General features: G+C 34.9%; 1 protein-coding gene across 1 annotated transcript in view; it reads left to right on the forward strand.

The window, feature by feature from the left end:
* WDR27 (WD repeat domain 27) overlaps positions 1-26,524 on the forward strand; it is an 87,785-nt gene that overhangs the window by 25,526 nt on the left and 35,735 nt on the right. The window contains exons 21-23 of the mRNA XM_079326433.1: positions 3,368-3,465; positions 12,461-12,563; positions 24,540-24,638. Of these exons, the coding sequence (XP_079182559.1) occupies positions 3,368-3,465; positions 12,461-12,563; positions 24,540-24,638 (300 nt within the window). The remainder of the gene's footprint in view (positions 1-3,367; positions 3,466-12,460; positions 12,564-24,539; positions 24,639-26,524) is intronic.

A 26,524-nucleotide genomic window follows, 5' to 3' on the forward strand; every position in this document is an offset into this window, starting at 1 on the left:
GTTGGAAAGTCCTTGCTTCTGTGGGTTTAAAACAGTTCCTTGTTATTACTGTTGTAGAACTCTTTGTGGGTTTTCCTTATAGATGTGATCTGGTAAAACACTTAAAATTGTGCTAACTATTTCAGTACTATTTGTAACACATATAGGCTTAAAGTTTTGGCTTTTCATTTTGCTGGGTCAGCTTAGTGTTCAGGTTATTTAATCAAGAAAAACTTTAAAGCTGTGGGCAAGTACTCACTTGGGGAAAAAAATTAGATGTATGTGGTGTAGCAAAGAAAACTGACCATTTGGGAGGGCAATTATGCATCAAGGTTCTCTTTTAATATTTTTTTTTTTTTACTTATATAAAACTAATATTTTAGATGAGTCAATAGGAGAATTACACTTCAACTATTTTATTACATTGGGCAGTTCAAAGTTATTAGAGCAAATATAACTCCTCATTTTCTTTGGGATGATATGCTAAAATATTTTATAGACATAAGAATGTGAAAAATGCTGTGTGCAAGCTACATCCTGTTTAAAGTATGAAATATATTGTAATCTAAGGTTCTCTAGTGATGAGACATGATTCAATGGAAACAAATCTGTGGACAGAAACAGTTCATGTTGAAGATTCAGTGCCTACACCCCAAAATTTATGGTGGCTTTTCTTTGGACTATTCCTAGTCCCATTGTGTGCACTAAATACTCATTTGTGATTGCAGTATATATAAATTCTTGAAGTGCATTTTCTAGTTTAGATTAATGCAAATCAGTTCTCATGTTTCAAGATTGTTTTGTGATTCCACCTGGACAATAGTAAATGGGCATAATCATAAAATTTACTCTTTAAATGAAAGGAAAAGAAGATCTACTTTGAGGGTCTTGGGAGACAATAAGGAAAGTATGTTCTGATTCAATGTTGGAGAAACCTGTTAGCAAATTATAAATTACATAGGGTATCCTGGAAACCTAAATGATCTACATGACATTCTCTTATTTTTGATTTTAGACAGAAACAGCTGTAAGCAAGTATATATAATTTGCCATGTAATTACTTTGATTTTCAATTGTTCTTTTGGTCTGTTCTAGAGATTGTTTGCATTCCCCTGCAGTGTGTTGATTGAGCTTATTAGAACAGTCCATTGCTTTTTATACTAAATTTTAAGAGACATAGTAAAATTATTTGATTGAAATATCAAAATCATCTTCCTGTTTTAGAGTTTAGGAACATCTGAGATACTGAAATAGAAGGCAATTTGAGATCAGACCACAAAGATTCAAAGCTTTGGTGTTAATAATTTTTAACTCAGCCAGACATATTCCTTGAACAGAAATCTGTCATTGTGAGTCACAAATATTTGGATGGTATTATGTTCTGCTCACACAGTTATGGAGAATACTAATTTTCACAGAAACAGCAAGATTTTCAGTTTTCTGTTCACCATTTTGTTTCAAAATTCATTGGTCCATTGGTTAGGAAATCTACTTGATGTGAAGACTGAAAAACCTAATGGGTAACTTCAAAGTTTCAGACAGTTAACTTTTTCCTAACCTAAGTTCAATGTTGGCCAAAGTCTAAGGTCAGCAGAGGATATTCAGTGCTTTCTGATATTGAACCATGCTGAACCATGCCTTTAGCATAAGCCAGCTGCACTCCTTGGATGACATAAGTGCTGCTCATATGGATTTAGTGAAGGAAAGAGGGATTCTGTAGAACCATATCCTCCCTGAGGCCAAATTGTATGTGAAGGTTGCAATGTAGTTAATCTAGAGAGAAGCTGAGAAGGGATTACCATGGTGGATGAGGAGGCTGACAGGGCAGAAGAAAGTGATTTGTCTCTAAGAATGAAAAGACAGTTTCAAGAGTGTGTGGGAATATGCTACTTTTTTCCTCAGATTCTCATAAACAGTAGATTATTATAAATTAATGAACACAAAGTGATAAATAAAACTCAGCTTGCATATTATCCCAACTGGCATATATTTTCTTGTCTTCTATATCAATATTCATTAGCAAATGTAGTTTGAAGATACAAGTATATGTATTTATAAAGTGTCTTGCTGACAAAGTTTCAGGGCAGGGAAGGAACAAATGGATTGCACTTCTCACCTTTAGCTTTTTACTGTATTCAATGTATTCTATGGTAGAGGAGTAATGCACAAAGTAAATGTCTATGTGGCTGTAGAACTGTTTATTTTGGATACTGTGACCAGTGCTAATTGAAGGAAAGGACAGCAAGCAAATATTTTAAAAGCACAAAAAAAAAGGAGCTCTGTAACTTTTAATGAATACTATCCTTTGGACTACTACTGCCTTTGTCTTTTACATGACTCTTTATAGTTATACAGAGTTAATGTGAGAATGTGTAGACTTTGTTGGGAAATGTGGTGCACAGTACATTTTAATCCATTTCTTAGAGCAAGCTATGCACCAGCTTTCATAATGAACAGAAGATTTCTGGCAGTCAAATACTGATTGCAGGAAATTACCTTGAGGTTTCTGTGATGTACTCAGCCAAATCAAGAAAGTGAATGGTAAGGAAAGGAAAGAAAGTGTTTTAACTGTTTCAATTTGGTTCCCTGGAGAAAGAACCTTTTATCCAGCAAAAAGGCTGGGATTTGCCAATGTGGATGTTAAAATATCAGAGGTTTTAAACTGGATTTAATTATTTAAAAGTATGAAGCCAAAATTAGTCTTGTGGTGAATGAATGCAATTGCTACTGAAGTCAGTGGAAATTGGACACTTAGCCCAGGGCTAACCATGTCTTATAATTAATTGTAGAACTAACCTTTGTTCCCTCCCTTTCACTGCCCTTATTTTCTTATTTTCCCTGAACATCCTGTAATGTCTTGTGCAATCACAAAAAGATCTTCCTCTGCTTCACATGATGGATCCCATACCCTGAATTTAGTAATCCCCATCAGTCTGTGAGATGCCCCAGAAAGCCTGTCTCACTGACCATCCTGGTGGGTGTCACCCCTGGACCAAAGGGCTCGTGGCTGTCCTGGGACAGCACTGAGAGGAGTCAAGGCCATGCTCCATTTCTCTGACTGGTTATGGGACTTTCTCCACATGCACTCTTTCATCTTTGCTACTCTATGTGTGCAGACAAGCTTTTTTTTTCACATGACCTAACAAATATTTACAGTTGATTTCTTAGCTGGACTAAATTCTCCACTTAGACGGTGGTTGGTCACTGGACCAGATTGCCCAGGGAAGTGGTTCCAGCACCAAGAGCATCTGGACAATGCTCTTAATCATATGGCATAATTGTGCAAGGAGCAGGGAGTTAGTTGGACTCAATGATTCCTATGGATCTCTTCCTTCTCAAGATATTCTATAAATAATTAGTACCATAAAACTGATTTATTGTTTTACAGGGTTCGTCCTTCAGCACTCAGCAACCTGAAGCTTACAATCTTTTCCTGACCACAGCTGCAGGTGATGGCATCAAACTTTGGGATTTAAGAACACTGAGGTAAGAATGATAAATTAGGTACCTTGGAATAAAAAGCCATGCTTTATTCAGAATTGTCATACTTGGTCTAATGGTATTTCCAAAACAGCATGCCATTACTGTTAGAAGAAGTAAAATCTATGATCTATCTTTAAAAAAAATATAAACCAATTGCAACAACATTTTTATAAACCATATATGTAGTGCTGTAAGTTTGCATGATACATTACCATAAACTCAGAATTAAATGCTGCACTGTGCATAAATACCTTTCAGTGTTAGGAAAGCCTTGGGACAAAGGAATAAAACATCAAGGAGGGAACATTGCTCAGGAAAAGTAATACCTGGGGCAAGTTCTGTTGTGCAGGCCAAAATAATTATATTTAAAAGAAAAAGGGTTTGGGCAGGAGGATGTTTAAGCTTTAAAGAATAATTTTCTATTTGCTTTCTGTGTATGTAAACATATCTATGGAAAGATGTCATATAATTTTTCTAGTACTGAATTTTCTATTTGGACAATGCTTAATGAGCCTTTCATTTATTTCCATCTTTCTGTGGTAAGAATACATTAAATCTATAGGGGGCATATGTGTTCTTTCCAAAATCATTGCTGTATTACCTTCACTCAATGCCAGAAAGTAATGAAAGTAGAGACTGCTGGGGTTGGAATATGTTACCTTCTTATGTTTTTCTAATAAGCTGCTCATACTGTGTTGCTGAAGAGTAATGAAACAGTAGAAAGCTTTTCACAGATCACTTATCTGTCTCTTTGTTTCTAAACACTAATATAAGTAAAGTCCATGAATGGTAAAATAGTTAAAGTGTACACTCTGGGCAATCAATTAAATGAATGTGTCTTGAGAAGAAGGAACTAATTTATGTATGTTCTTGCTGTATATTTAATTTGGCTAGGTCAGTGTATTCTAGTGTCCACTGTGTTCTATTAGCCAAGCTTCAAAAAAGTAGTTCAAATCCTTAATGGCAGATATTTTAAGGGTGCTTGTGAAGTACTATGTATATGTGTATTTGTTGCACATTACTCAGTGATCAGTAGTATTAACTCTTGTGGGGAAGAAATAGAAAAAAAAATAAATAATTGTTTTTCACTGGCTAGCAATTTTCACGGAAAAAAAAAGAAACACAAACCACATTTTTTAAAATGAAATTTTCTGCCATTTCTCAGACTGGAGACTGAGTCTTCTATATTTTAAATTCTGTTTCTGAGTTCTCAAAAGGAGTAAAACTGTTCAATTTTTCCTATGTGTTCACCAGGTGTTTTTCACATAAATAAATTTAAAATGTCTAAGTTTGGAAAGCTCTGTTTGAACTTGGAACAAGTCTCTGCTGAAGTGTTAGGTCTGCTATAGTTACACAGACTGAACACTTCTGCTTATTTTTTTTGTTCATAGGTCTTGTCCAATCAAATCCAGTCCATTCCTTGCACTGTTGAGTACTTAGAGGAGAGATTAGTTCCTAAACAACCTTATGGTAGGCCAGTACCTTTAATCTCTTAAAGTTGTTGATTTGTAAAGTTGTTGCATCAACAACTCTTTCCAGTCCCTCTGGAATGACCTGTCTTTGTTTCTGCTTTGAGTTTGCCAGAATAGGTTTTGTTTAGTGAAATCTTTGTCCAGTATTCTTGAAATATAGCAAAGGTAAGTCCACCTTCTCATTTTACTGTTTGCAGTGTTGTGGATAGTAACACTAACTGCAATATCTCCACTTTATTGTCTGTTGATTTTGTTCTAAATATTTTCTCTAGATGTCCACAGTGAAAATTGTTTTGCTTTTCTTTAATGTGTTTGTTGCCCTTGAGAATCTATCCATTGTTACTTTATTTAAAAATTCCATAAAGTACAAAATTTTGATTAAATAAGGGGAAAAAATCCCTCCAACAGAGTGTTCTTCAAAGCTGCTGTTGAAAGCAGAGGAAATAATTTGCAGAATAACTGCACAATTTCCTTGGACTTTTAGGGGTTTTTTTATTCAGTTTCTTTAATGATGGTTCCTTTTCATATGACATGCATTCCTTTTCTCACAATTGACTGAGGAATCAGAGCAAGATGCTCAGGTTCTTTTTTTGTCTGTGTAGATTAAATCTTCAAACAGGTTAACCTGGCCTACAGCTTTAGGAGTTTTGAATATATTGATATTTTTGCTCTGAGTTCTACAAGAATTAAGCTGTCCAACCTGTGTTATCAAATTACAATTTTTCCCAGTGAAAATTAATTTAACTTTTCTTATATTCTTGAATTTGGTGAAATTATTTTCAACTTCAATTTTCAACATCTTTGCTGGATAAAGCTGTGAATTTGTCTGTCTCTTTCACTATTGATGGTCTGGAGGCATTCCAAGATTCCTTCAGAGAGTGCCAGAAAGTCTCATGGGTTCCTCTGAAGGTGGTACAAGAGAAGATATTTTAACTTTCTGATGTTGTCAGCCAACCTCACAGAGCCAGGCCATCTTGCCAATAAATGAGAGAATCTTGGACACTGCAAGTGGCTTTTGGACTTATTCAGACTCCTCTCCATTTGCTTTGAAATGCATGGATTCATAAAGTTTCATCTGAAGATTTTGAATATTTTTATACTTCTCCTGCATTCTCCTAATTTATAACTAAAGCTAAGAAAAACTCCAGACGATCTACAAAACAGACTTAGAAATAAAGAAGGAAGGAAAATAGTTTTTCTTGGAAGAAGGAAACTATGGCTACTCTTCTTCCAGCTTAGGATAATGAACTATGAGACTTAATGAATACATGCTTTAGAGTAAGATAATCACCTTTGACCAACTTCCAAGACATTTTGAAGAGCAATTTAAGTCTATATTGTCTAAAAGAATGACTACACAGAGAACAAGCCAAATTACTTTCTCTTGTGTCCAAGGTGAAAGCAGTGAACACAAGAATTAGGCTGAGATGATGTGGAACCCTGAATGAGAAGAACACCATAGTCACCAGGTTCAGGATTCTCCAAAAAACTCAGAAAATCCTTTAATGATCAGGAGGTATCAAAAGTTAATACATTCTTACATTTTTGGAAGAGTTGAAGTGTTCTTTGTGATGAAACCTTGTAGACTCATTTGTCTGTAAGGCACAAGAAACTTTACCATTCTTTCTCATACTGCTGTGTGTATTGAATGCATTTTGGAGACATTGCTACTCTTTCTGAAGTCAGGAATCTAGCATTCATTTATACTCAGCTGCACCAATGAAATTTAAAATCTCAGAAAAGTCTGGATTGGAATGACCACAGAGGCCAGATATATCAGAAAACTCCAATACACTAAGCCTCCTTGTCTGCCAATCCTACCTGTCTTTAGTGGCTATGCTCATGAGCACATAGGCCAGTGAGATGTACTTTGGCATCCCAGTGCTGTAAAACCAATGCTCAGAAACAATATAGAAACTTAGGAATTAATGAACATTCAATTCTCTTAAAAAGTAAACTCATAACAACAGGATGTATCAGACTAGACTAAATATCAGCTGCTTTAATATATTCATAAATCACTTAAGTTTCTTAAGACAGTTTTTAATTCTCCTTTACCAATCTGGATTCTTTCAATTTCTCACTTTCTCCCACTTGTAGATTAGATAATTCTGTTTTTTAAATGTCCAGAAGAAAGGAAATTTCTTTCATTCATTCTGTTAGGAGGAAACTATAAATTCATAGTGTTGCATTCTTCACTTTGTTAAATGCATTTAGAATATTAACTAAATACTTAGTAGCACCAGCTCACATTCACTAGTAAAGTTACATGAATACAGATATCTTCATGTCTGGCTGATAATGAGAAAAATTGTCTATCCAGTTTTCTCCATTTCCCTTTCATGGTTTGTTTTAAGGAGTCCATTTCTTCACAAGAAGTTTTAGAATGTGGAGTAGTGTTTAATTTTCTTCCCCAAGGCAGATTTCAGATCCCTTGTAAAGCTTTTAGGCACTTATGTGCACCTTCCTTTCTCATCAGTAAATTATGGCTAAAGATGCAATGCAATAAAGCATCATTTTTCTTTGTGTCAGTAATTGTGTGACCTGGCTTGACCTCAGATTTCAGATGCATCTTTGCTCAAGGTACAGGCTGCATTGTGAGGACCCTCACTGCACCACTGGGCCTTGATTGGTCTGACCAGCCTTGGAATCCCACCCATGCACTCTGTGCTCCTTGTTTCAGGCTGAAATCTGTAGAAATGAGCTGACAGAAGCCTAATGAGGTTCAGCAAGGGGAAGTGCAATGTCCTCTTGGCACCAAATGCAACCCCCAGGCACCAATATATGCTGAGGGGGGCAACTAGGTGGAGAACAACTTTGCAGAAAAGGCTACCAAGATGAACATAAACCAGAAATGTGCCCTTGAGTCACAAGAAGGCTTATGATGTCCTGGGCTATAGCAGGAAGAATGTTGCCAGCAGGCTGTGGGAGGTGATGCCTTTCCTCTGTTCAGCATTGGTGAAGTCACACTGGATCTGTGTGAGAAGTGGATTATCTGACCTCCAGAGCTGCCTAACAACCTCAATCATGATGTCACTTTGTGATTCTGTGAAAATAGCATTTTTTCTTGCCACAGAAAAGGTGGCAAGATATGGGAAGCTTGCTGGGGGAGCTGATGTGATATTGACTGAGAGAGCAAGATGTGCAATAGCAGCTGAAATAGAAAATTGATTTAGAAGGCAGGAAAGGGACATGCTGTCAGATGTGCTGTGCTTATTACCTACCCAGAAATGGAGACAGTGGGGAAGAGTTAGTGCAGCACAATTTGGAATTCTGGGATGCTGCTATGGTAGTGTGAGGAGGTAGCTGTGGTGGGTGCTAGATTACTGCTGCAGATAATAAGAATAGCAGGGCCAAGGTGTTAGGAAGAGCTCCCAACACCCAACACACTAACACCTATGGTGGCAGGAGCTGCCTGTCTCTGGCTCACACTCTGTCCAGCTGAGAAAAGGTAGTTCAGCTGTTGAACTATGCTGTTTACTGCTGAAATAGCCATTTTTCATCCCCTGAAAGAAACAAAAAAGGCAATGGGCATTTATCGCACCACAGTGAACACTTGAGGAATATTTAACTACTTGCATATACTGAATTGCTTCAGCAGAATAGTCGATAGCTACATGATAATGCTTCAATGTATGATCCCAGAGAAAATCTGTTTCAACTCCTTTCAGCCTCTGAAAGAGTTTGCCAATTGTAGGAAGGTAGTATTAGGCATTGAGGCAAAATCTCCAAATAGTGTTATGATGCTGTGCAACTAGATCAAGCTCCTCTGGCAACATATTTTAGCAGAATTCCCACAGCTACAGGGAACTCATCTCATACATTTTCTCACAATCGCCCTTTGAGACCTTAGGGTCAAACATGCAGTTTGAGTTTTGAGATACTTTTCAGTTTGCATCTTCACTGTGAACTAGCTGCTTGACATCATCCTAAATAAGATACGAATATAGAGCTACTCAGAATTTGATTACTTCTTGGTTTCTTGTGAACATAAAGATACCATAGTTAGCCATCTTGGCCATTTTTTTTCTTTGTTTCTTTTTTTTTTTTTTTTTTTTTTTTTTTTTTTTTTTTTTTTTTTTTTTTTTTTTTTTTTTTGAGTCTAATCATCCAGATTCTGAGGGATAAAAGAGTGTCTGGAGTTTCTCCAAGTTTGGTATTGTTGGTCCAAATTTGGAGATGCATGAAAGTATAGAGGATGGGTAACACAGGGATGTGCTCCCTGCTGGATGCTATGTTGAAAATATTGGGAGCTCCTATCTGAAGGATTTGGTGTGGTACATCTAAGGTAGCTACCACTACTGTCAAGTTGTACTCACATTTTGCAGAGCCTTAGTAGATCTGCTGGTACTGAAGAGTCTGTGCAGAAATACCAGAGCACTGGCACAAAGTAATAGAATACAAATGAAAGTGGTTTAAAAAAAAAACAACAGCCACACTTTTATTTGCAATTTTTTTTAATGCATCAAGCAGAATGAAATAGATTTCTTTGAGAGAGTATTCTCTTATTTATAAAGAGACACATATTCCAGTATCTTTTTGTTCCAAACACAGAAAAAAATAGTATATTTTTTTCTAATATTATTCAAGATTTTTTGCAACATAAAAAGATACATATTTTGGAATGTAGACTAAAAGATGTACAATGGAGAACATAGGGAAAACTTGGCTGTTTGCTGTCCCATGCAATTACCAGATGTTTGTCATGGTAACCCCTGAAAAGCTCTGACCAGAAAAGAATTCTTAGGAGGCTGGAGATCATGCCAGCTGGCCACATAAAGCCTGCAATATCCAAAATAATTTGGATCACCACCTGTTGCTACTTAAAAAAAATAAAATGTAAAAAATGCCTGAAAGAAGACAATCTCTAAAATAAGATAAAATCATACACATAGTATCTATCTAATAATTCTATGGGTTTTTTTGCCCACTTTTTTTCCCATTGTTGTGTTACCTGTAGGTTTCTGGAATTGATAGATTGAATAATAAAATTTCTCCTTAATTCTGTGTAAAGTTTAATTGGAATTTTTTTTTAATGTCTTTTAAAAGAAGGATTTTGAGAAGTTGGAGAATTAGCTGAACTTGTAATGGAACATTAATGGAAAACTTGAACAAGAAAGCTATTAAGTAAATATAATCCAGGGTATTGGTTATTACCTGTGGCTGCACTAGCACAAGGAAAAGGGCACCATCCTATGACTGAGATATTGCTTCATACTGCTGTGGTGCAGCAGAGAAAAGATCAGGACCTGGGAATCCTGTTAGCTCTTCTGTATCTATTTATGGGTGAAATATTTGAGTTGCTGATCACAAATATAGAGGAGGTTTTTTTGATAGAAAGTTTTTGCAGTCCTTTATTAAGAGGCTCTTCTGTGACGAATGCCCTATTGAGGAAACTATCTTTTACAGACCCTGGCAATAAGGTCTGAAACATTTAGAAGTAATCCTAATGACCAGTGCTCTACTTAAGAAAGAATGGTGAACCTGAAGACACCTTCAGGAGGGACAGTGGATATGAATTTAATTTTTTTAATGAAGAAATTTATTTCACATGATGCTGATGTATCTTACAAGTATAGGATTAAAAAAAAAAATGAAATTCTTAAATTCTCTATGTAAAGGCACTTGAAAAAAAAAAACAAAACTCCCTGATATTCTCAAACAGTGCAACTGGGACTCAAGGCTAAGTTTTAGGAGAAATTTACTCTACTCAATGAATGATGATTTGTGGAAGGCTAACTAAGGAGGAGAATGCCAAGAAGGTTGGGGTAGCTACTATTCTCCTTTGCTGTCCATAGGAGACTTGAACAGAGGCAGGTTATTCAATAGATCAAATGTGGCCATTGGCTACTCAAAGTCTGTGAATATTCATGTGAAAAAACTGAAGTTGGAAAATGTTTCTACATCTTATTCACAGTAACTGGCTGTCTTCAAAGGTTGCTTCTCTTGAACTGTAATGTTCTCTTCAGTGAGGTTATTTTAGCAGTTTTAGGATAGAATTTGTCTGAGGTGAAGTGTCTCATTACTGTATGCTCAAAATGTCTGCTAATATCAATAGTTTTGTTATATAGAATACAATAAAGTTCAGAGTTAGGCTCTATAAAAATGATGTATTTTCATGCATTCAAAAAGTCTCTTATGCTTTAATAAGTGATGCAGTTAGATCAGTCACAAAGTAATGTTTTTATTTAAGTATGTCTGTTTCAGCTGAGTGAATAAAACCAACTTGGCATTAAGTGCATCCTTACACATACATGTGTGTCTACAACAGAACAATGTGGTATAAAAATTTAGAGCTTTCTGCACATAGGTTCAGTCTATTCAATTTACATAGCTTCTGTGATTTCACTGGCCAGGAAAAAGTGTATATCACAGGAGCTGGCAGGAGATTTTACTATTTCAAATTTGTTCCTGGACCTAGCATACATTAAAAAAAAAAAGAATATATGACATCTGCATTATGCTGAAGTATCCGAATTTGTTTTGTAAAAAGGTAAGGTTGTCAGCATGCATAATAAAGACAAAAGAAGAATATAGGTTATTTTAAGTCTGTTTTTAAATAATACCTCAAAGGTATAAAAATAAACTTCTGAAATGAGGCATACATATGTAAATGACAGCTCTGAATGATGTTGAAACTTGTATTAAAATGTCGTTTAATATTGAGGAAACTCTAAATAATATTTTTGTAGCATTAGTTTTGTGGTGACTGCAAAGCTATCATGGTTCTTTACAACCATGTGATGCTTTTTTAGGTGGATATTAATCTTCATCTCATTAAAAACATTATTATTTTTAAATGGCCCACATTTGCTCAGCTCTTTAAAACTTACTCTACAATGCTTCTTGCAATATTGACATGAAAAGTAGGAAATTAATTCCTTGCGTTAATTTTAAATTCATTCCTTCCTTTAGACTATTTTACAACAGATAGGTAAGAAGTTATCTACAGTTATAGAGCAGAGAGAACGGGAGAGACAGAGAGAGAGATATTTTTCACTTTGGAATGTCATTTGTATATTGTCTTTCTTGACCAACAATATACGACAAACTAATGTATGGAGTAGAAATGCAAATAGGCAACCAAGGTTAAATAGTCAGATTTGGGTGTGAGAAAAGCAAGCAATAATTATTTATGTTATGATTCCTTATACTGCATCTTCATTTGATATAAATAATTCGAGGGAGATTTATAAATTTTCATATAAACCTTCCCCTTAGCTAACTCATAGCTATCCCAGCTCCTCATTTCTAATTACTAATGATGTTTCTATCCCTGTTAACTTAAAGAAGGCCAAAGTATGGATTTGCTCATTGTCCTGGGACAGTTTGGCTTGTTCATTTTATTTTTAGTCATTAATGTTCTTTAAAAATCCTAATGCCGATATATTTAAAACCTAATTTGTGGATTTGCCTTAGTGAATTTTTAGACTAAGAAAAAACATGAGGCTGGGAGTATTTCATGAAAATGTCAGTAAAAGAGGCAATTTTTAGTTGGTGTTGATGGCACTGAAACTTCTCTGTAGGTGTGAGCGACGTTTTGAAGGGCACAGCAGCCGCTGCTGTCCGTGTGGAATTGCAGTGTCTCCATGTGGACGCTTCGTAGCCAGTGGATCAGATGACAAATATGTAAGTAGTTTCTGTTTATTTTCCTCCTAATTGTGCCTAGAAGAGTCTTTTCAGAGGATTCTTGGATTCATTTTAATGTGCATTGCTGGGGTCTGTGATACTGTCATGTACTATGATATTTCATTCACATGTAGCAGTTACATATGATTCATGATTATTTTGTCTGAAAAATCCCGGGGCAACTAAATCTTAGCACCCAAAGTAATTGTTAAAGGATTGTTTCTGTAGGTTTCCATATTTGACTCTGAATTGTCGCGTGCCATCAAAGAGAAGGAGAATGGTGTTCCCTGTAGCACATCTTTATGTGTTGTATATATATCAGAACACTAGGAATTGTAGCAAATACAATTACTAAAGTTCACAAATGCAGAGTGATGAATATTTTAGTATAGCTTTCTTATGAACCAATCAGCTGAATAAAAAATATGAAGTCATTTGACTGGAATTAGAACTCTCCTTTTGTGCATGTGTTTTCTCACCAGACAGGTTCTTTTCTGAATCAATCATATTTAAATTATTTAGAAATGAACCCTGACTAAATGTGTATTGCTACCTTTTTTGAGTTTGCACCCGATTTTAATTCAGGAATGGCTGAAACGTTGGCAGAATGTGTGTCTTGCTGTTTGTGAAGAGGTGGATGATTTCTAACTTGTACTATAGGCCTTTGAAACTGGACTGGGGTCAGCTTCATTGCAAACACATCCTTTCAAAACAGCTGGGTAGGAATAATGCTTAAATTTATTTTAGGCATTTCTAGATTAATCATCAGAACATGACACAGTTTCTGGTCAACTTCAAATTCAGAACAAGAGGAATTTACTGTTCTGGCTAGTCTTGAAATACTGGCTCAATTATTGGGTGAAGGTTATAGATTTGATTGGCAGATTGCTGAATGTTTGGCAATAGGTGTTGTATTCTTGACATTTTCATAATAAAACACATTTTTTAAGTTTCTGGTAAATAGCATTTCAAAATGTAGCTTGCAATACAAAAGAAGGGGTTTTTTCTTTGTGAAAAAATGCATCTAATATTAATCTCAGGTCAATATATATATGATATCATATTTATTTTATATATACTATATATTTTATATTTATTTATATTACAATATTTGTATTTTCATATAATAATATATTTATTTTTTTTAAGTTGTTTTTGAATTGTATAAAAATAAGAGCAGTCACAACACCTTTTTGTTTTCTCTTTTGCATTAAAGTATTTCTTGGAATTAGTACTGATACAAGAAAAGAAAGCATTTGTCCTTACTCCAAATTCTTGGCACGTGGTGGGTCATCAAAGGAAGCTGAATAGCTGGCATACATCCTGCTCCAGTTGGCATGTGGTTCCTGGTGGGCACTGTGCCAGTCAATACTTTTTAGTGTGGCTCCTGGGTGGGAATTTTGCATAATTTGCATCCTATGTCTGTAGAGAACTTTGATTGTTCTTCTTGTCCCCTCAGGAAAATTGAGTCAAGTTTTGGACTCTTGCTCATGCTGTACTGTTGGGACAAAATGCAGTTTTGGGACATTTTTAGGAGGCTTCCCTTTGAAGTGTTGAGACTGGATATACTTTCGTGCTTCCTTTCAAAACACAAAATTGAACGTGGCACTGAATAGTCCATTTATATTTTTCAACTAACAACATCCTGACAGATGACTTAATGTGCAACTGGGACAGTTTTAATAGTATCAAGAAGTCAGATATTTCTGAAGATTATATGAACGAATGTCTACTGAAATAAGCTGCATAGAAAATCAGTAGTGTGGATACAAAGAGTTATCTTCAAAAAGAGCATTCTGGAAATAGGTTATGTAACTTTCCACTGAGAAGCAGCTGCACCTTCAGTCATCTTGGAGTTTCCTTCATCAAGTGCAATTTTTGCACCTTGTCGTTAACAAATGTGGTTGATTTTAAAGCCAAAAGAGGCATAATTGGAATATAATTGACAGACATTGACCTTAAACTGCCTTTTGCATTTCACAACATCTGAAGTATTTGACAGAGAGACTATGTTGTCTACACTGATTAATAGCAAAATCACATTCCTACAGGACATAGAAACAGCAAACCAAAATATGTTATTGTAAAAAAAGAGATGAAAATTCTGTCTGCCTTTTAATCTACATCGAGGGTGTATGACCTGTTCTATATAAGAGCTTGGTCTAGTTTCTGTGTGACTGAAGTAGACACTTGTTTTTTTATTTGAACTGTTCTAGTGTATGTTAGTGTGAGATTTGTAGATACTGTAAATTGGGGTTGAAAATATTTCCCTAACTGATTATCCATCTTCCTTAAGAGAACCTTTACCAAGACCTGTGTAGGACCTGACAGTCTGATCAAGCAGGTACCAGTATCCTGGTTTTGAACTGTGATTGCATTTCTGTAATTAGTTGTGACTGAAAATATAGACTGTTAACACTTCTAATATCAAATCTTCTCTGCATCCTAAATAACCTAAGGTTACAAGTGAATTTAGTTGGCTTTTTCTTAACTGAATACACACAATATTATAATATCTAACTGTTTTACAAGTCAACAGTCTAAGTTTTCTAGCTATTATTAAGGACCTTGGACAAATATACCCTAATTTGGTTTATATTTCCATTTTGCTGGACTCTGTACAAAAACATTTACTTAAAAATTTGTTGACTAAAACAATCTTAGTGTAAAAAGACAAGAAATGTCTGGACAGTGTGAAATGCTACTTTTGATAATAAAAAGAACTCATTTTCTTTCTGTGCCATGTAGTTCTAATTAGCTGCTTTACTTTATGTCTAATTAGGCACTTAATTTTTGTCTTTGAAGACCTTAGGGCTCTCTGAATAAATTCCAAGTTTCCAGAAATGGAGAATGAAGAAATAAATATTTGTTTCTTTAATTACTTTCAGACTCATTCTTGCTAGCACTCTTTGAACTGTAGACTCTCAGAGGCACATTTTGACCCTAGTGCTGAAATTAGATTTTCAAACATAAAACTCTCTGTCCATGCCAAATCTCAAAGCCTGTGTTCATAGCTAACACAGATTGACCCATATCACAAACCCAGAAGTTTTTCAGCATAGCAGGTTTCTGCATAAATAACAAAAGAGATGGGTAATATTTGACATTCTCTTCCCCTTTTCCTATATTTTTCAACAAAGTCTAGGATTTTGCTTACAACACTGCCTTTGATACACATTCTAAATCCAAGATTAAATTTATGCCTTCCAGCTGTGAAAGCACCAAAGCTTGAGGCAGTAGCCCAGAGGGCAGCATCATTGAAAGGAGTAGCAGGACACAGGATAAAGCAATTTGATTCGTATACATAACATCAGTCTAATAACCACTTGTGAGACCCTGAATATTAACCTTCACACAAAATTGGTTTTAGAGTAAGTTATTGTTATGCAAGTGATGCTGGAAAGTGATGCTGGTCTGGGGGCATATCCAAAGAGTTTTGCAAACCTGTGAGGGGTGGCTGGATGCAAACCCAGACCTGATACTGTTTGCAGACTGTTATTTTCAGATACATGATTCTGCATCAGGCATAGCAGAAGCTGCAGAATTTGTTTGTAGTTGACACCTTAGTTTATGTAGCTACAGAGATTGATATTCTAAATAAAATATCAGTGTTGCTGAGCAATGTACTGTAATGTTTTACTACCAGAAAAATACATTAGGAGGTTGGGCTGCCAGCAGTCTTTTGTTCTATACATCTGCTGCTCTTGCACTGCACTAGTTCCTGATGTAATCATTGCCAAGAAGATTGTATTTCTCACCCCCCATAAAAATATTATTAGTCACATTAGTCTTTCTGTGGCTCAGTTCTGATTTATAAAATAGAGATTAGCAAGGGTATCTTTCTTCTCTCCTTTTGTCTTTAAAGGAAGAGTTCAGATGAGACCTGTCTCAGTTTGTTGCTATTATGATCAGCTGCTCTGATATTATTTATAAGAAATACTTCCATCCTTGTGGTTGCAAATTGCATAAAGCAATCTAGATACCAAAGAAGAAACACCCCAGGAAACACAAAATGTGAATAATAAAATTGTGTAGTTGATTTTCTCCCTTTAAAAGCCCACTTCATTAGAACTTTTTAGGTACTAATAATGTTGGAGTTGGAAAAGATATTTTGATATAGCTGTATGTAAATGGAAGAGATAGGACTAGTTAATTGTCTAGAATTGTCTAGCATGCTTTGTTCCATATGTCTTGGGAGTGTATCTTGGAGGCATCACTGAGTTTTAAATTAGGTATATTTGATATATGATAAAGTATGCTTTATTACTTTATTTGGAGAAAACAGAAGGATATTTTCTTTACCATAAAATCACTTTTAGAAATGTATGATATTGGTATTGTATTTATTGTCTTAGTCTACACTTTCTACCAGAGGCCTTGCAGAACAGAATAGATTAAATGAAGCAGTGGTAGCAACTATCTGAAGTATTTTAGTTTTCAATATTGGTTGGTATTCCAATTATATATTGCTCAAGTTTTATCTTTCGTGTCCATACAACTAAGATAGGAAACATCTGGAGAAAACAACATTTGTAATGTTTACTGTGGAAAAGGCAGGACTGACATTGCTTGGCAGAACAAAATCCATAGCAGAGAATGAATGACAGAGACTAGAACAACCTCTCTGCCAGCTGTTGATGGAGAAAATCTACCACTTTCCAAAGAGGAACACAGTTTTATTTTAGTCTTGAACCAGAGTTTTTTTGGTTCTTTGGTAACATGGTTGGCTGTTAGGCTGATTATCTTTGAGTGAAATGATAAATATTGCTTTTTTAACCATACAGTTAAAACTTTGGGTATGCTGTTACTTCACTGTATCTTTGGGTATATCTTTGAAGATGACTGAAAATCTCAGCCTTATTTTATGAACCATGGATTAATCTGCTAATATTTTTGAGAGATAGGAGGAAGTATGAGAAATTAGCCTTTTTGCTAATTTATTTATTTATTTATTTATTTATTTTATTTATAAAAATACCCCATGTTCAACAGCAGACAAAACAGGAAGCTGATGTAGATATGAACACCTGATGTTAATTTTGAAATGCATACAGCAGTGAGGTGCTAAAAATGGATATATATATAGTTTTATATGCACAGGGCTTGTGTTTTCTGTATGTGCACTTCTTGGTCTCAGTTCCTGACAGTTAGTTGAATTTTGTGTATCATTGGTACATCTGGTAGAAATATCTGGTTAAAGGTCCTTTGCAGCATCTGAATCTTTCAGTACTTCTGTCAAACAGTCAACACCAGCACACAAACAGGAAATGCAATTATTGGTACTGTTGATACAGAGGAGAATTTTAGCAGCAGCCAGAAAAGAGCCAAAGTGAGTGTGATACAACCATGCTGCTTCATAGAGAGAGGTGAGGTAAATTGTCTTAGAATAAAATCTTCCATTTACAGTTCTGTACTCTGACAACATGTTATGTTATATGTATGTAATAAAAATAAAGGCAACCTGAATTCAGGGTGCACAGTACTGCATAAATTTTGTATGAAAATGAATAAAAACAACCACATACATGAGGCCTTAAAATTAGCAAATTAAATAGAAACTGAATTGAAAAAAATTGCAATTTGAAAGTTTCATAGAAGGATGGCTTAGAGAGAGAAATCAGATATGGTTTATGTGATTTTTTTTTTTAAGGAAGGAAAATTCAAATGTGGTAGCTATGACTGCCAAAAGATTAAAAATTTCCCCTGCATTTTGAAAGATGACCGATATGTATAATATTTTAATAATAATGAACATTGATAATGTTCACTGTCACTTAATTTTTATAGTTATGTCAAAGGAAATCATATGGAAACTGGGGTTTTACAATAGTGGGAAGTCTCCTGTGACTAGCAGAAAGACAGTCTCCAGAAGTGTCATTAAAAGGGAAAAGGACTCCTGAGAAGGGTGTACTGTATTCAACATTTTGGTGCCAGGCTTGATTAGACTTTCCATGCTACCATATGGTAAGTGTATAAGATATCTTGGGACTGAAGAGCATTAATCAGGGCTTAGGATACTTGTGAAATCTGTTTTATTATGTGTGGATTTGGCACCGATACTTACAGTTAAGGTAGTCTAACAGTTTCCACTATAATTCTCTTTTCAGTTCCTTATAAGTAAGAACATTTTGGACTGAAACTTTCCATGCTCAGTGTCTGCTTCAGGTTAATTGTTATTTTTCTTTAGTGTAAGTAGTTCAGGAGCTTTTTTAGCTTGAAATTGAGGAAAAATGCATGGTTCAGTGGAATATGTGCCCCAGTATTCATAGGGAGTGATGGAGTGCAAGTCCAACACTTTTATCATGTACTGCAGGATTATTCATTCAAGTTTGATGACACTGATGGAAGCAATTGGCCAATAATGTCTTATTAATAACTGCAGATATCTTTTATAAAAATATGTTAGATTATTCATTTCTCTATTAAGGGACTTTAACATTTCTGTCTTCTGTAGTTCATTTTAAATATTAGGAAATATAGTCACAGAAAAGTGATGACATTGTCCAATCCATGCAAAACACATGAAGAAAACATCTCTATTTGTGTAAGGCCAAATTAGTTATCTTAGATACCAATATCTTTTTGTTGGTTTGTTAGTTGTGTTCTTTTCCTGTGATCTGTTTGTAAAATACACACTTCAGCTTAAAGCCGCAGCCGCAACAAAGGGTTTTCTTGAAACTAGTGTTATTTTTCTGATCCCTGTGCAAAAGCTGATAACAAGGAGAATGCTTCTGTTATTCTTCAGGTGTTTATGATTTGCTTCCCCCTCTTTCCTATCCTAAGAGGCTGTAGGGGTGTAAGTTTGACACAAATGTATATGGGTTGGACTAGGGGCAATGGGAACAGATGGGAACAAGTCTCCTTTGAAGTTAGAGTGTGAGAAAACAGAAAGAAGAATTTGCAGAGTGGAACTGTAGATAAAGCATCAATTGGTCTAGCACACTCTGTCTACCAGTGCAGTAAAATTAAGTAATTTTCCATTTGGTTACGAATTCCTCCACTCAAGGGAGGGTGTTCACCCTTCTTCCCTGTCTCTTGGTACCAGTCTAGGGAGGAAAGCAAAAGCTTGTGTGTGCTTGTAAGGTGCTAAATACACTGGTCACACTCTGGATTACTGAAAACTGACTACTCCAAATGTTCTTCAAATGTCAAGTGAAAGGAAATACAAGTAAGTATGTGGTTATGGGTCCAGGAAACTTCTTTGGAAGCTATTGGTACAGGTAAATTATTTTTACTTTTGGCTGACCCTCAGCAAGAAATGGAAAGAAAATACCAATATCTACTAAATCAGTATTTTTATTAGAAAAAAATTGTCTTAATATAAAAAAAGGGGATTGACTTTGGCTGAAGTCTAAAACATTATATGGACATATGCATTTTGGGTATTGCTGAGTGCTTCCTGGACTGTTTTGTTTTCTCTTGCATTATATTTGGTTTGCTGAAAATCTTCTTCCTCTGTCATTGATTTAACATTTTCAAGCTTTTTTTATTCTTCTGTGGCTAGTGTTAATGGTATCATTTATAATTCAGTTACTGTTCTTTTATTTTTTTCTGTAGAGAAGACTATGCTAGAATAATCTAGTGACTATAGAATAGAAAAACCATTTGGATGACATCAGAAAATAGAGCAAAACTAAAATGGTTACAGACTATAACAGAGGAATGTTTATACTGGAGTTATTTCTCTTTATGAGTGTTAGTTCTGTTAAAATACAGTTTTCTTTGGGGTTCATGCTTTGTTTTGTTTTTAGACTTTTGAAGTTAAAAATAAATGTACTTTCAATGTTTAACCAAGTTAACTTTTATTCTCAGAACTTAGACCATCCCTGGCTATTTAAATATCTGTGGTGAGAGCTACTTACACAGAAGCTGTTTTTATACGCTTTTATATGATGATGTTTTTCTTTTAATCAGATTTTATTGTCTTACATGTCAAAATTATTTAGAAAATTACTTATTCTTTCAGTTATTGGAAGACAAGATGATAGCTGACACAATGTAATAAACTATCCTTGCATGTAGCTAGAGACTGTGACTCTTTTTCTGTTGAAGTTGAACCGTAGCACCTAAATATTGAAGATTGATGGGGCTAAGAATACAGTATCAGAAAGGTATTTAGCATAATTCCATTAGGGCAGATTTGTCAGAGTGATGTGCAATGTGCAGTTTGTGTTCTCAGTCATGGTCTGTGTGTTTTGCCTAGCAGCTGTTCAGTATGAGCATGGTCTTTGTGGTGAAGGTTGGAGGAAAGGGTTTTCCCATCTCTGGTCTTTCCCATGTCCTCAGGGGCTGGCTGCAGGTGGGCTTCTGCCAGTAGCTGCTTGTCATGACTTTCCTCTGATCCACTGAATCTGGTTATACAATGTGACAGTTTGGAAAAGTGCTTCATCCCAGCCTAACCTCAGGGTTGCTCAGGGGTGAGAATCATTTCTTGAAAGGTGTAAGGGTTTGAATGCTTTTTAGGCTGAGAAGTGTGACTACAGAACCAAATACACACTTGCTAGATTATAATGAAGCTGCACGACTGTTTCACAGCATTTTTTTGAACAAAGGTATGGGTCAAATGGTTGATTTAGAGACTGTGTGGAAGAGCATAAAATAACAGAATACCTGGGTTTAAAAAACTTTGGAGTTTTGTTCAAAAAATAATGAAATCACATGTATTGTGGAACAGGGACATAAAGATTAAGCCGAAAATGAATATGGTCCTTCACAAATTAAACTGAGGATCTGGAATGGAAAATTAATTTTTATTGGATAATTCTGGCAGAGTTCTGTAAGTCACTAGATTATGATGGAAAAATTTCAGCTTCACTAACTATGCCTCTCTGGTTAAAAGATGGAGCATGTTTCTTTGTGAAGCAGAGCATTTTGTGCTCTTGATTCTTTCTGTAATTGACTTTGCCTGTTTTTTGTTCCTCCTTCCATTAAAGGGAAGGAGAGTAGGCTTGAAGAGAAGTAAGGCAACATATTTTACTAGAACCATGTGCCAGGTGACTTATTGGATATACCAAACACATGAATTTTGATTTTATTATCTACAGTGCAGTTCTATTTTCTTTAAGTTCTAATTTCTAATAGAGTTCTGTAGTGTGTTAAAAAATCTTACATATTTGTCCTGTTTTGGTCGTTCCCACAGTTCCAAAGGGGATAGACATTTTCAAGTGATGAGAAATAGGATTTGATTTTATGATGCAGACACTTGAAACTGTTGTGACATTAATGAAGATACTGATATTGTTGAACCATTTTGACAAGAGGTCCTGGGGATTTCAGAGGGCTGTTTAGTAAGAATGACTTTTTCCTCTTATCATAAATACCCTTTCTTTAGTGAGGTGTTTAGGAGTATCCTGTTCTGGAAAGTGCAGTGCATCTTGTAATGCTTTGTGCTCACCTTTTGCTTAATGTACTCCTTTCCTTTCTGGAGTTTCCCTGGAATGTGGACTTCTACAGCATCTTATCTCTCATTTTCTTGAGACTTGCATGTTCCAATTAATTATGTAAGCATGACCTCTGTAGTTTGTTCTGGAGCTGTGGTGGTGAAGTTCAACCTGACTGCAGTCTCTACCTAGATCCTTGCTGGAGTACAAGGGCCATTTCTAGCACTCTGTTCATGGAAGGAAGACCTGTTGGAAGTCTGGACAGGGCTGTGTGATAGAGAGTGTGACAAAGCTTGGTATGAACAAGAGAGCACAATATTAGACATACTGAGATATCACATAAGTGTCAGCACCTGATAATTTTGGTATTAATTGAGTCATGGTGTAGTATCATCAGAATGAAGAATGGAAATCCCCTATGGAGGGAGGGGAATGGATGGATGTGGTGTTACACACTGTAAAATTAGGGAGGGTACTATTATGTTAGAGCTCTGAACCTTCTCTGCTTAAGCCAAATCTTAACCTGTTTATGATGTGAAGAAAATAATACATAGTGCCTCTTAATTCTTTTATGTCCATAAAACAATTGGAGGTATTTACAAGGAGCTTTTCTTTAGTTTTTGTATGGTAACTGCAAAAAACTTGAGCTGTCCTGTGTACAGACTAATTATACTAATACATGGTCTTGTACTTTCCTTTAGAGGAAAGAATTTCTTACCTACAGATACATTAGAATGCTTTCCTTTGTGTCATTATATCACTTTTATCTTGTTTGGACTCCTGTTCTGTTCTCTTGTGAGCTGATCATGTTCCAAATAGCTGTGTTATGGCCATATATTTTAAAACAAACAAATAAAAATTGCTGCTTTTCTACCAATAACAATGACTATTCATTATTATAACAATTTCCTGATATATTTTAGACCAAGGGTAAAGATCTTACTTTTTAAAGGAGGATTTGTAATTTAAAAGCATTTGCTGTACCCTTTTTGGAAGGAGACAATGATTTTAGCACATTAATGGAGACACAGTTACTTTCTCAGTATGGCAATATCTGTGTGTAATGCTACAAAAGATCCAGAGGTTAAAAATGGCTACCTACATTTCTATCTGTTTTCAGGTACTCCATTTATGCCAATAGATGGTTTTAATTCCATATCAGGGACTGAATCCAATTGAGAAGATTTATGTTTAACTTATTTTTTTGCCTCCCAGTGAATATGGCTGTGAATAGAATATTTGACACTGAAAAAAATCCAAAGTTTCTTCTGTGCTGGTTAGGACTAGGCAATCTTTGGTGTTGAATTATAAGATTTGTTTTTGAAGTGGTGCATTAAAGATTTTTCAGAACTGGCATCGGTCCATGAATTTTTTTATAAATTGGGAAGAAAGACTATTGAGTCCACAATGTGTGTACCTCATAGGTATTTGCTGTCTTCTAGGGGAAGTTCAGCTGCCTCGAGTCTAAATTATTAAACTTATTTTATGGTACTATCTGCAAAAAACTTCAGTCACAGAGTAATACACTGCTGTAATAGAGTCTATACATAGTTTGGTTTAGTTTATGTCAGGTTATGTTCTAAATTCCATGTTCATTAATGGCAGAAATTTGGTAAAGATGATGGATCTTTAATTGAAATTTTAGAGTTTGGATTATCATCTTTGACTGTTTTTATCCTATATTTTTGAGATACAAATTTTGTTTATAATGTACCAAAAAAGACAACATGTAATGTGTCTTGTATATGCATAGTCTGTCCTACAAAAAATGACTTTACTACATAAAGAATAGTCTAAAACAATCCCATGTGTCTGCACGTGACTTTCACAAGTGTTTCTTGTGTGGAAAATATATACTACAGGATTTATTTAAAAACTAATTTATTTTTAAATAATGCTTATTTAATATCACAATACTACCCTTTTCATAGTATCAGCATTCCCATGACTTTTGTGAATTTTGGGGTGCTTTCCTAATGCAGTTTTGCATTGGCACTTTTTCATTATTTGAGGCTGTACCAGTAAAATTTCAATTTTCTCCTTGGAAAGTACTTTTCCCTTTGAGAAACAAAGGCAGTCAGTATACTTTTTCTCATTGATGATACCTGCAGCACTTGTATTATTATTGAATCATTATTGAATCCTATGCTGTTCAATTAAACACAGCAAAGACCTGTGTAGAAACTGAAAAAAAATTTACTTAATGTTGACCTAACTTAGAAAGGTATTAGATTCCACTTAAAAGAAAGGATTTAAATTCCAAAGAACATAATATAAAATACATTTGAAAAGGCTAATTTTTATTTTCTTCCTCTTGAAGTACACCTAATCTAGTTATTTACTGGGGAAAGAGTGCATTATTCTTTTAAAATACTTTTTTTTTTTTTCAATTTGAGTGAATATAAGCATTTGCTAAATGATCCCAAATTATAGAAATCAATGCTAAGATATTGATGACTTTCATATCTGTTTAGCTATGATTAAAATTTTCTAACTTCTCTGTAGTCTATATAGTTACTGTTCCTATACTATAATTTAATGCTCCTAGAATGTGGTTACTTTTTAATAGTCAAAATATCAACTCATTGTTTTTCAGGCTTACATATATGAAATGCGTTCAAGTACTTTTTTAAGTAAGTTGGGGAGACACACAGAATCTGTAATCAGTGTCAGTTTCAATCCCTCATCTCCACAGGTAAGCCATTGGGGTTTTTTTTCCTCTTTGCAATGAAAGCATGTAAAATAACTGTAATTTTATAATTTTAGAGTTACAAAATTGCAAGAAAACCCCACCTTGCTGAGGTCTTGCTTTTTATTCTGTAGTCTTCTCTTTTATTTGTGTGCCAATGTGCTGTATATCTGTAGGGCTGTTCATCTTCTTCCAGCTGTAGTGAGGTTATTGTGCCAATTATGAACTCATGCAAAATTGAATACAGAGAAAAAATGCCCCAATTAAGGGCCTGCTGAGAAGTCTTGGCTGAGAATTCTTCTGAACTTGTGCATTTTGAATGTTGGGAAAAGGTATATCCATGTGTAATTACCTGAATAGACTGTTAATTGAGAGGATGTAAGAGAGAAATCAGTAGGGTCAGGGAAATGACAAGGGTCTCAGGCATTACTCAAAGGCCTGGAACATCTAAAACCAACATTATTTAAAGTGTGTGGTGTCAGAATATCTTTTAGCAATTTAGATATCTATAGGTGAAAAGTACTTCAAAGTAGTTAGGCATTATGCAGTAACAATTTCAAATTTTTAGGATCATTATACTACACTAACAGCATTATATTTCAATAGAATGGTTTAATTGTAGTGCAGCAATATATACAAGGAAGTTTTTTTCCCTAGTTTTATTTTGCTACCCAAGATTCCCTGCAGCTAGTTTATGATGTGAATTTTTTGTATGCTGTTTTAATCCTATGGATTTACCTTCTTTGTTTTCATGTATTGGTTTGCATTGAAGCCTTGTACTTTCTACTTTTTTCACTTACTTTAAGGACACAACAATGGTCACTATATATATATTTATGCAAGAGTGGACTGTAGCTTCTCTTTACTTCACTGCCTCCTCACCACTGACTATACTTGTTGCTATTAAAGATATCTATGGACTAAATAAAATCCTTTTACATATAGAAGTATTGTAACATTTTTATATCTCCTTCAATTTGTAAATATTGATGATATTGATTGATAAATCACTTCTGTGATTTTAGAATTTCTGGAAGATTTATTCCTTATGTATATACTATTTGAACTGAGAAATTGTTGATTGATGTCTTAGGGTGAACAACATTATGTATTTCTTGTCTTTGGATTCAGCAATGCTATATTCAACCAAATGGCATGGTTTATTAAATTTTGCACCCAAATTAAGAGTAGTGGAAGGTTTAGCACTGAAAATATTTCTGCAAAAAAAGATATACTGTAAGAATAAAAGCTGACTGTAGTCTTGCAGCATTCTGTTCTGTGGTCCAGCTGCTGGAATGCATTTTGGTGGAAAATGTCTGATTAGACTTCAATTGTTGAAAGTCTAGAGGCTTGATTGCAGTAGTAATATGAATCAAGACTTGGAAAGAACTAAGTTCAGGAAAATCAGTTGTTGATCAAGGGTGCAGAATCCTCAAATGGTGTAAAATAAAGTTTGTCTGTGGCTTCAAGCCAGACTGGTATGAGAGTTTGCCTTGGGGTACAAACCCTTTAATAGTGAATTTTATCAAACATCACATAGTCAATTAGGTATTATAGTTAGAGCCAAATCTGAAGTTCAAGAGCCACAAACCCTTTTCTTGAAGAGCTCTTGAACTAGTCTTGAACCAGTCTTGAATTCTCCCCATAAATACTGTTTTAGGAAAAGATTTTGAAGATGTTTTGGTCAGAAACATTTACACTAAAAAGCAAGGAATGTTTAAAACTGCTGCAAATTTACAGATTAAATGCAAATTTGATTAACCAAATAATTCTACATCATATGCACTCCAAAATGCTTTCTAAGTAATTATTTTTGGGAGAGTTAAGGAAACAAAAACTAAAACAAAAAAGCCAAAAACCTAGCTGGGTTTTCCAACATAGAATATAGCATG

Source organism: Erithacus rubecula (assembly GCF_903797595.1).
Source record: "Erithacus rubecula genome assembly, chromosome: 2".
Classification (NCBI taxonomy): Eukaryota; Metazoa; Chordata; class Aves; order Passeriformes; family Muscicapidae; genus Erithacus; species Erithacus rubecula.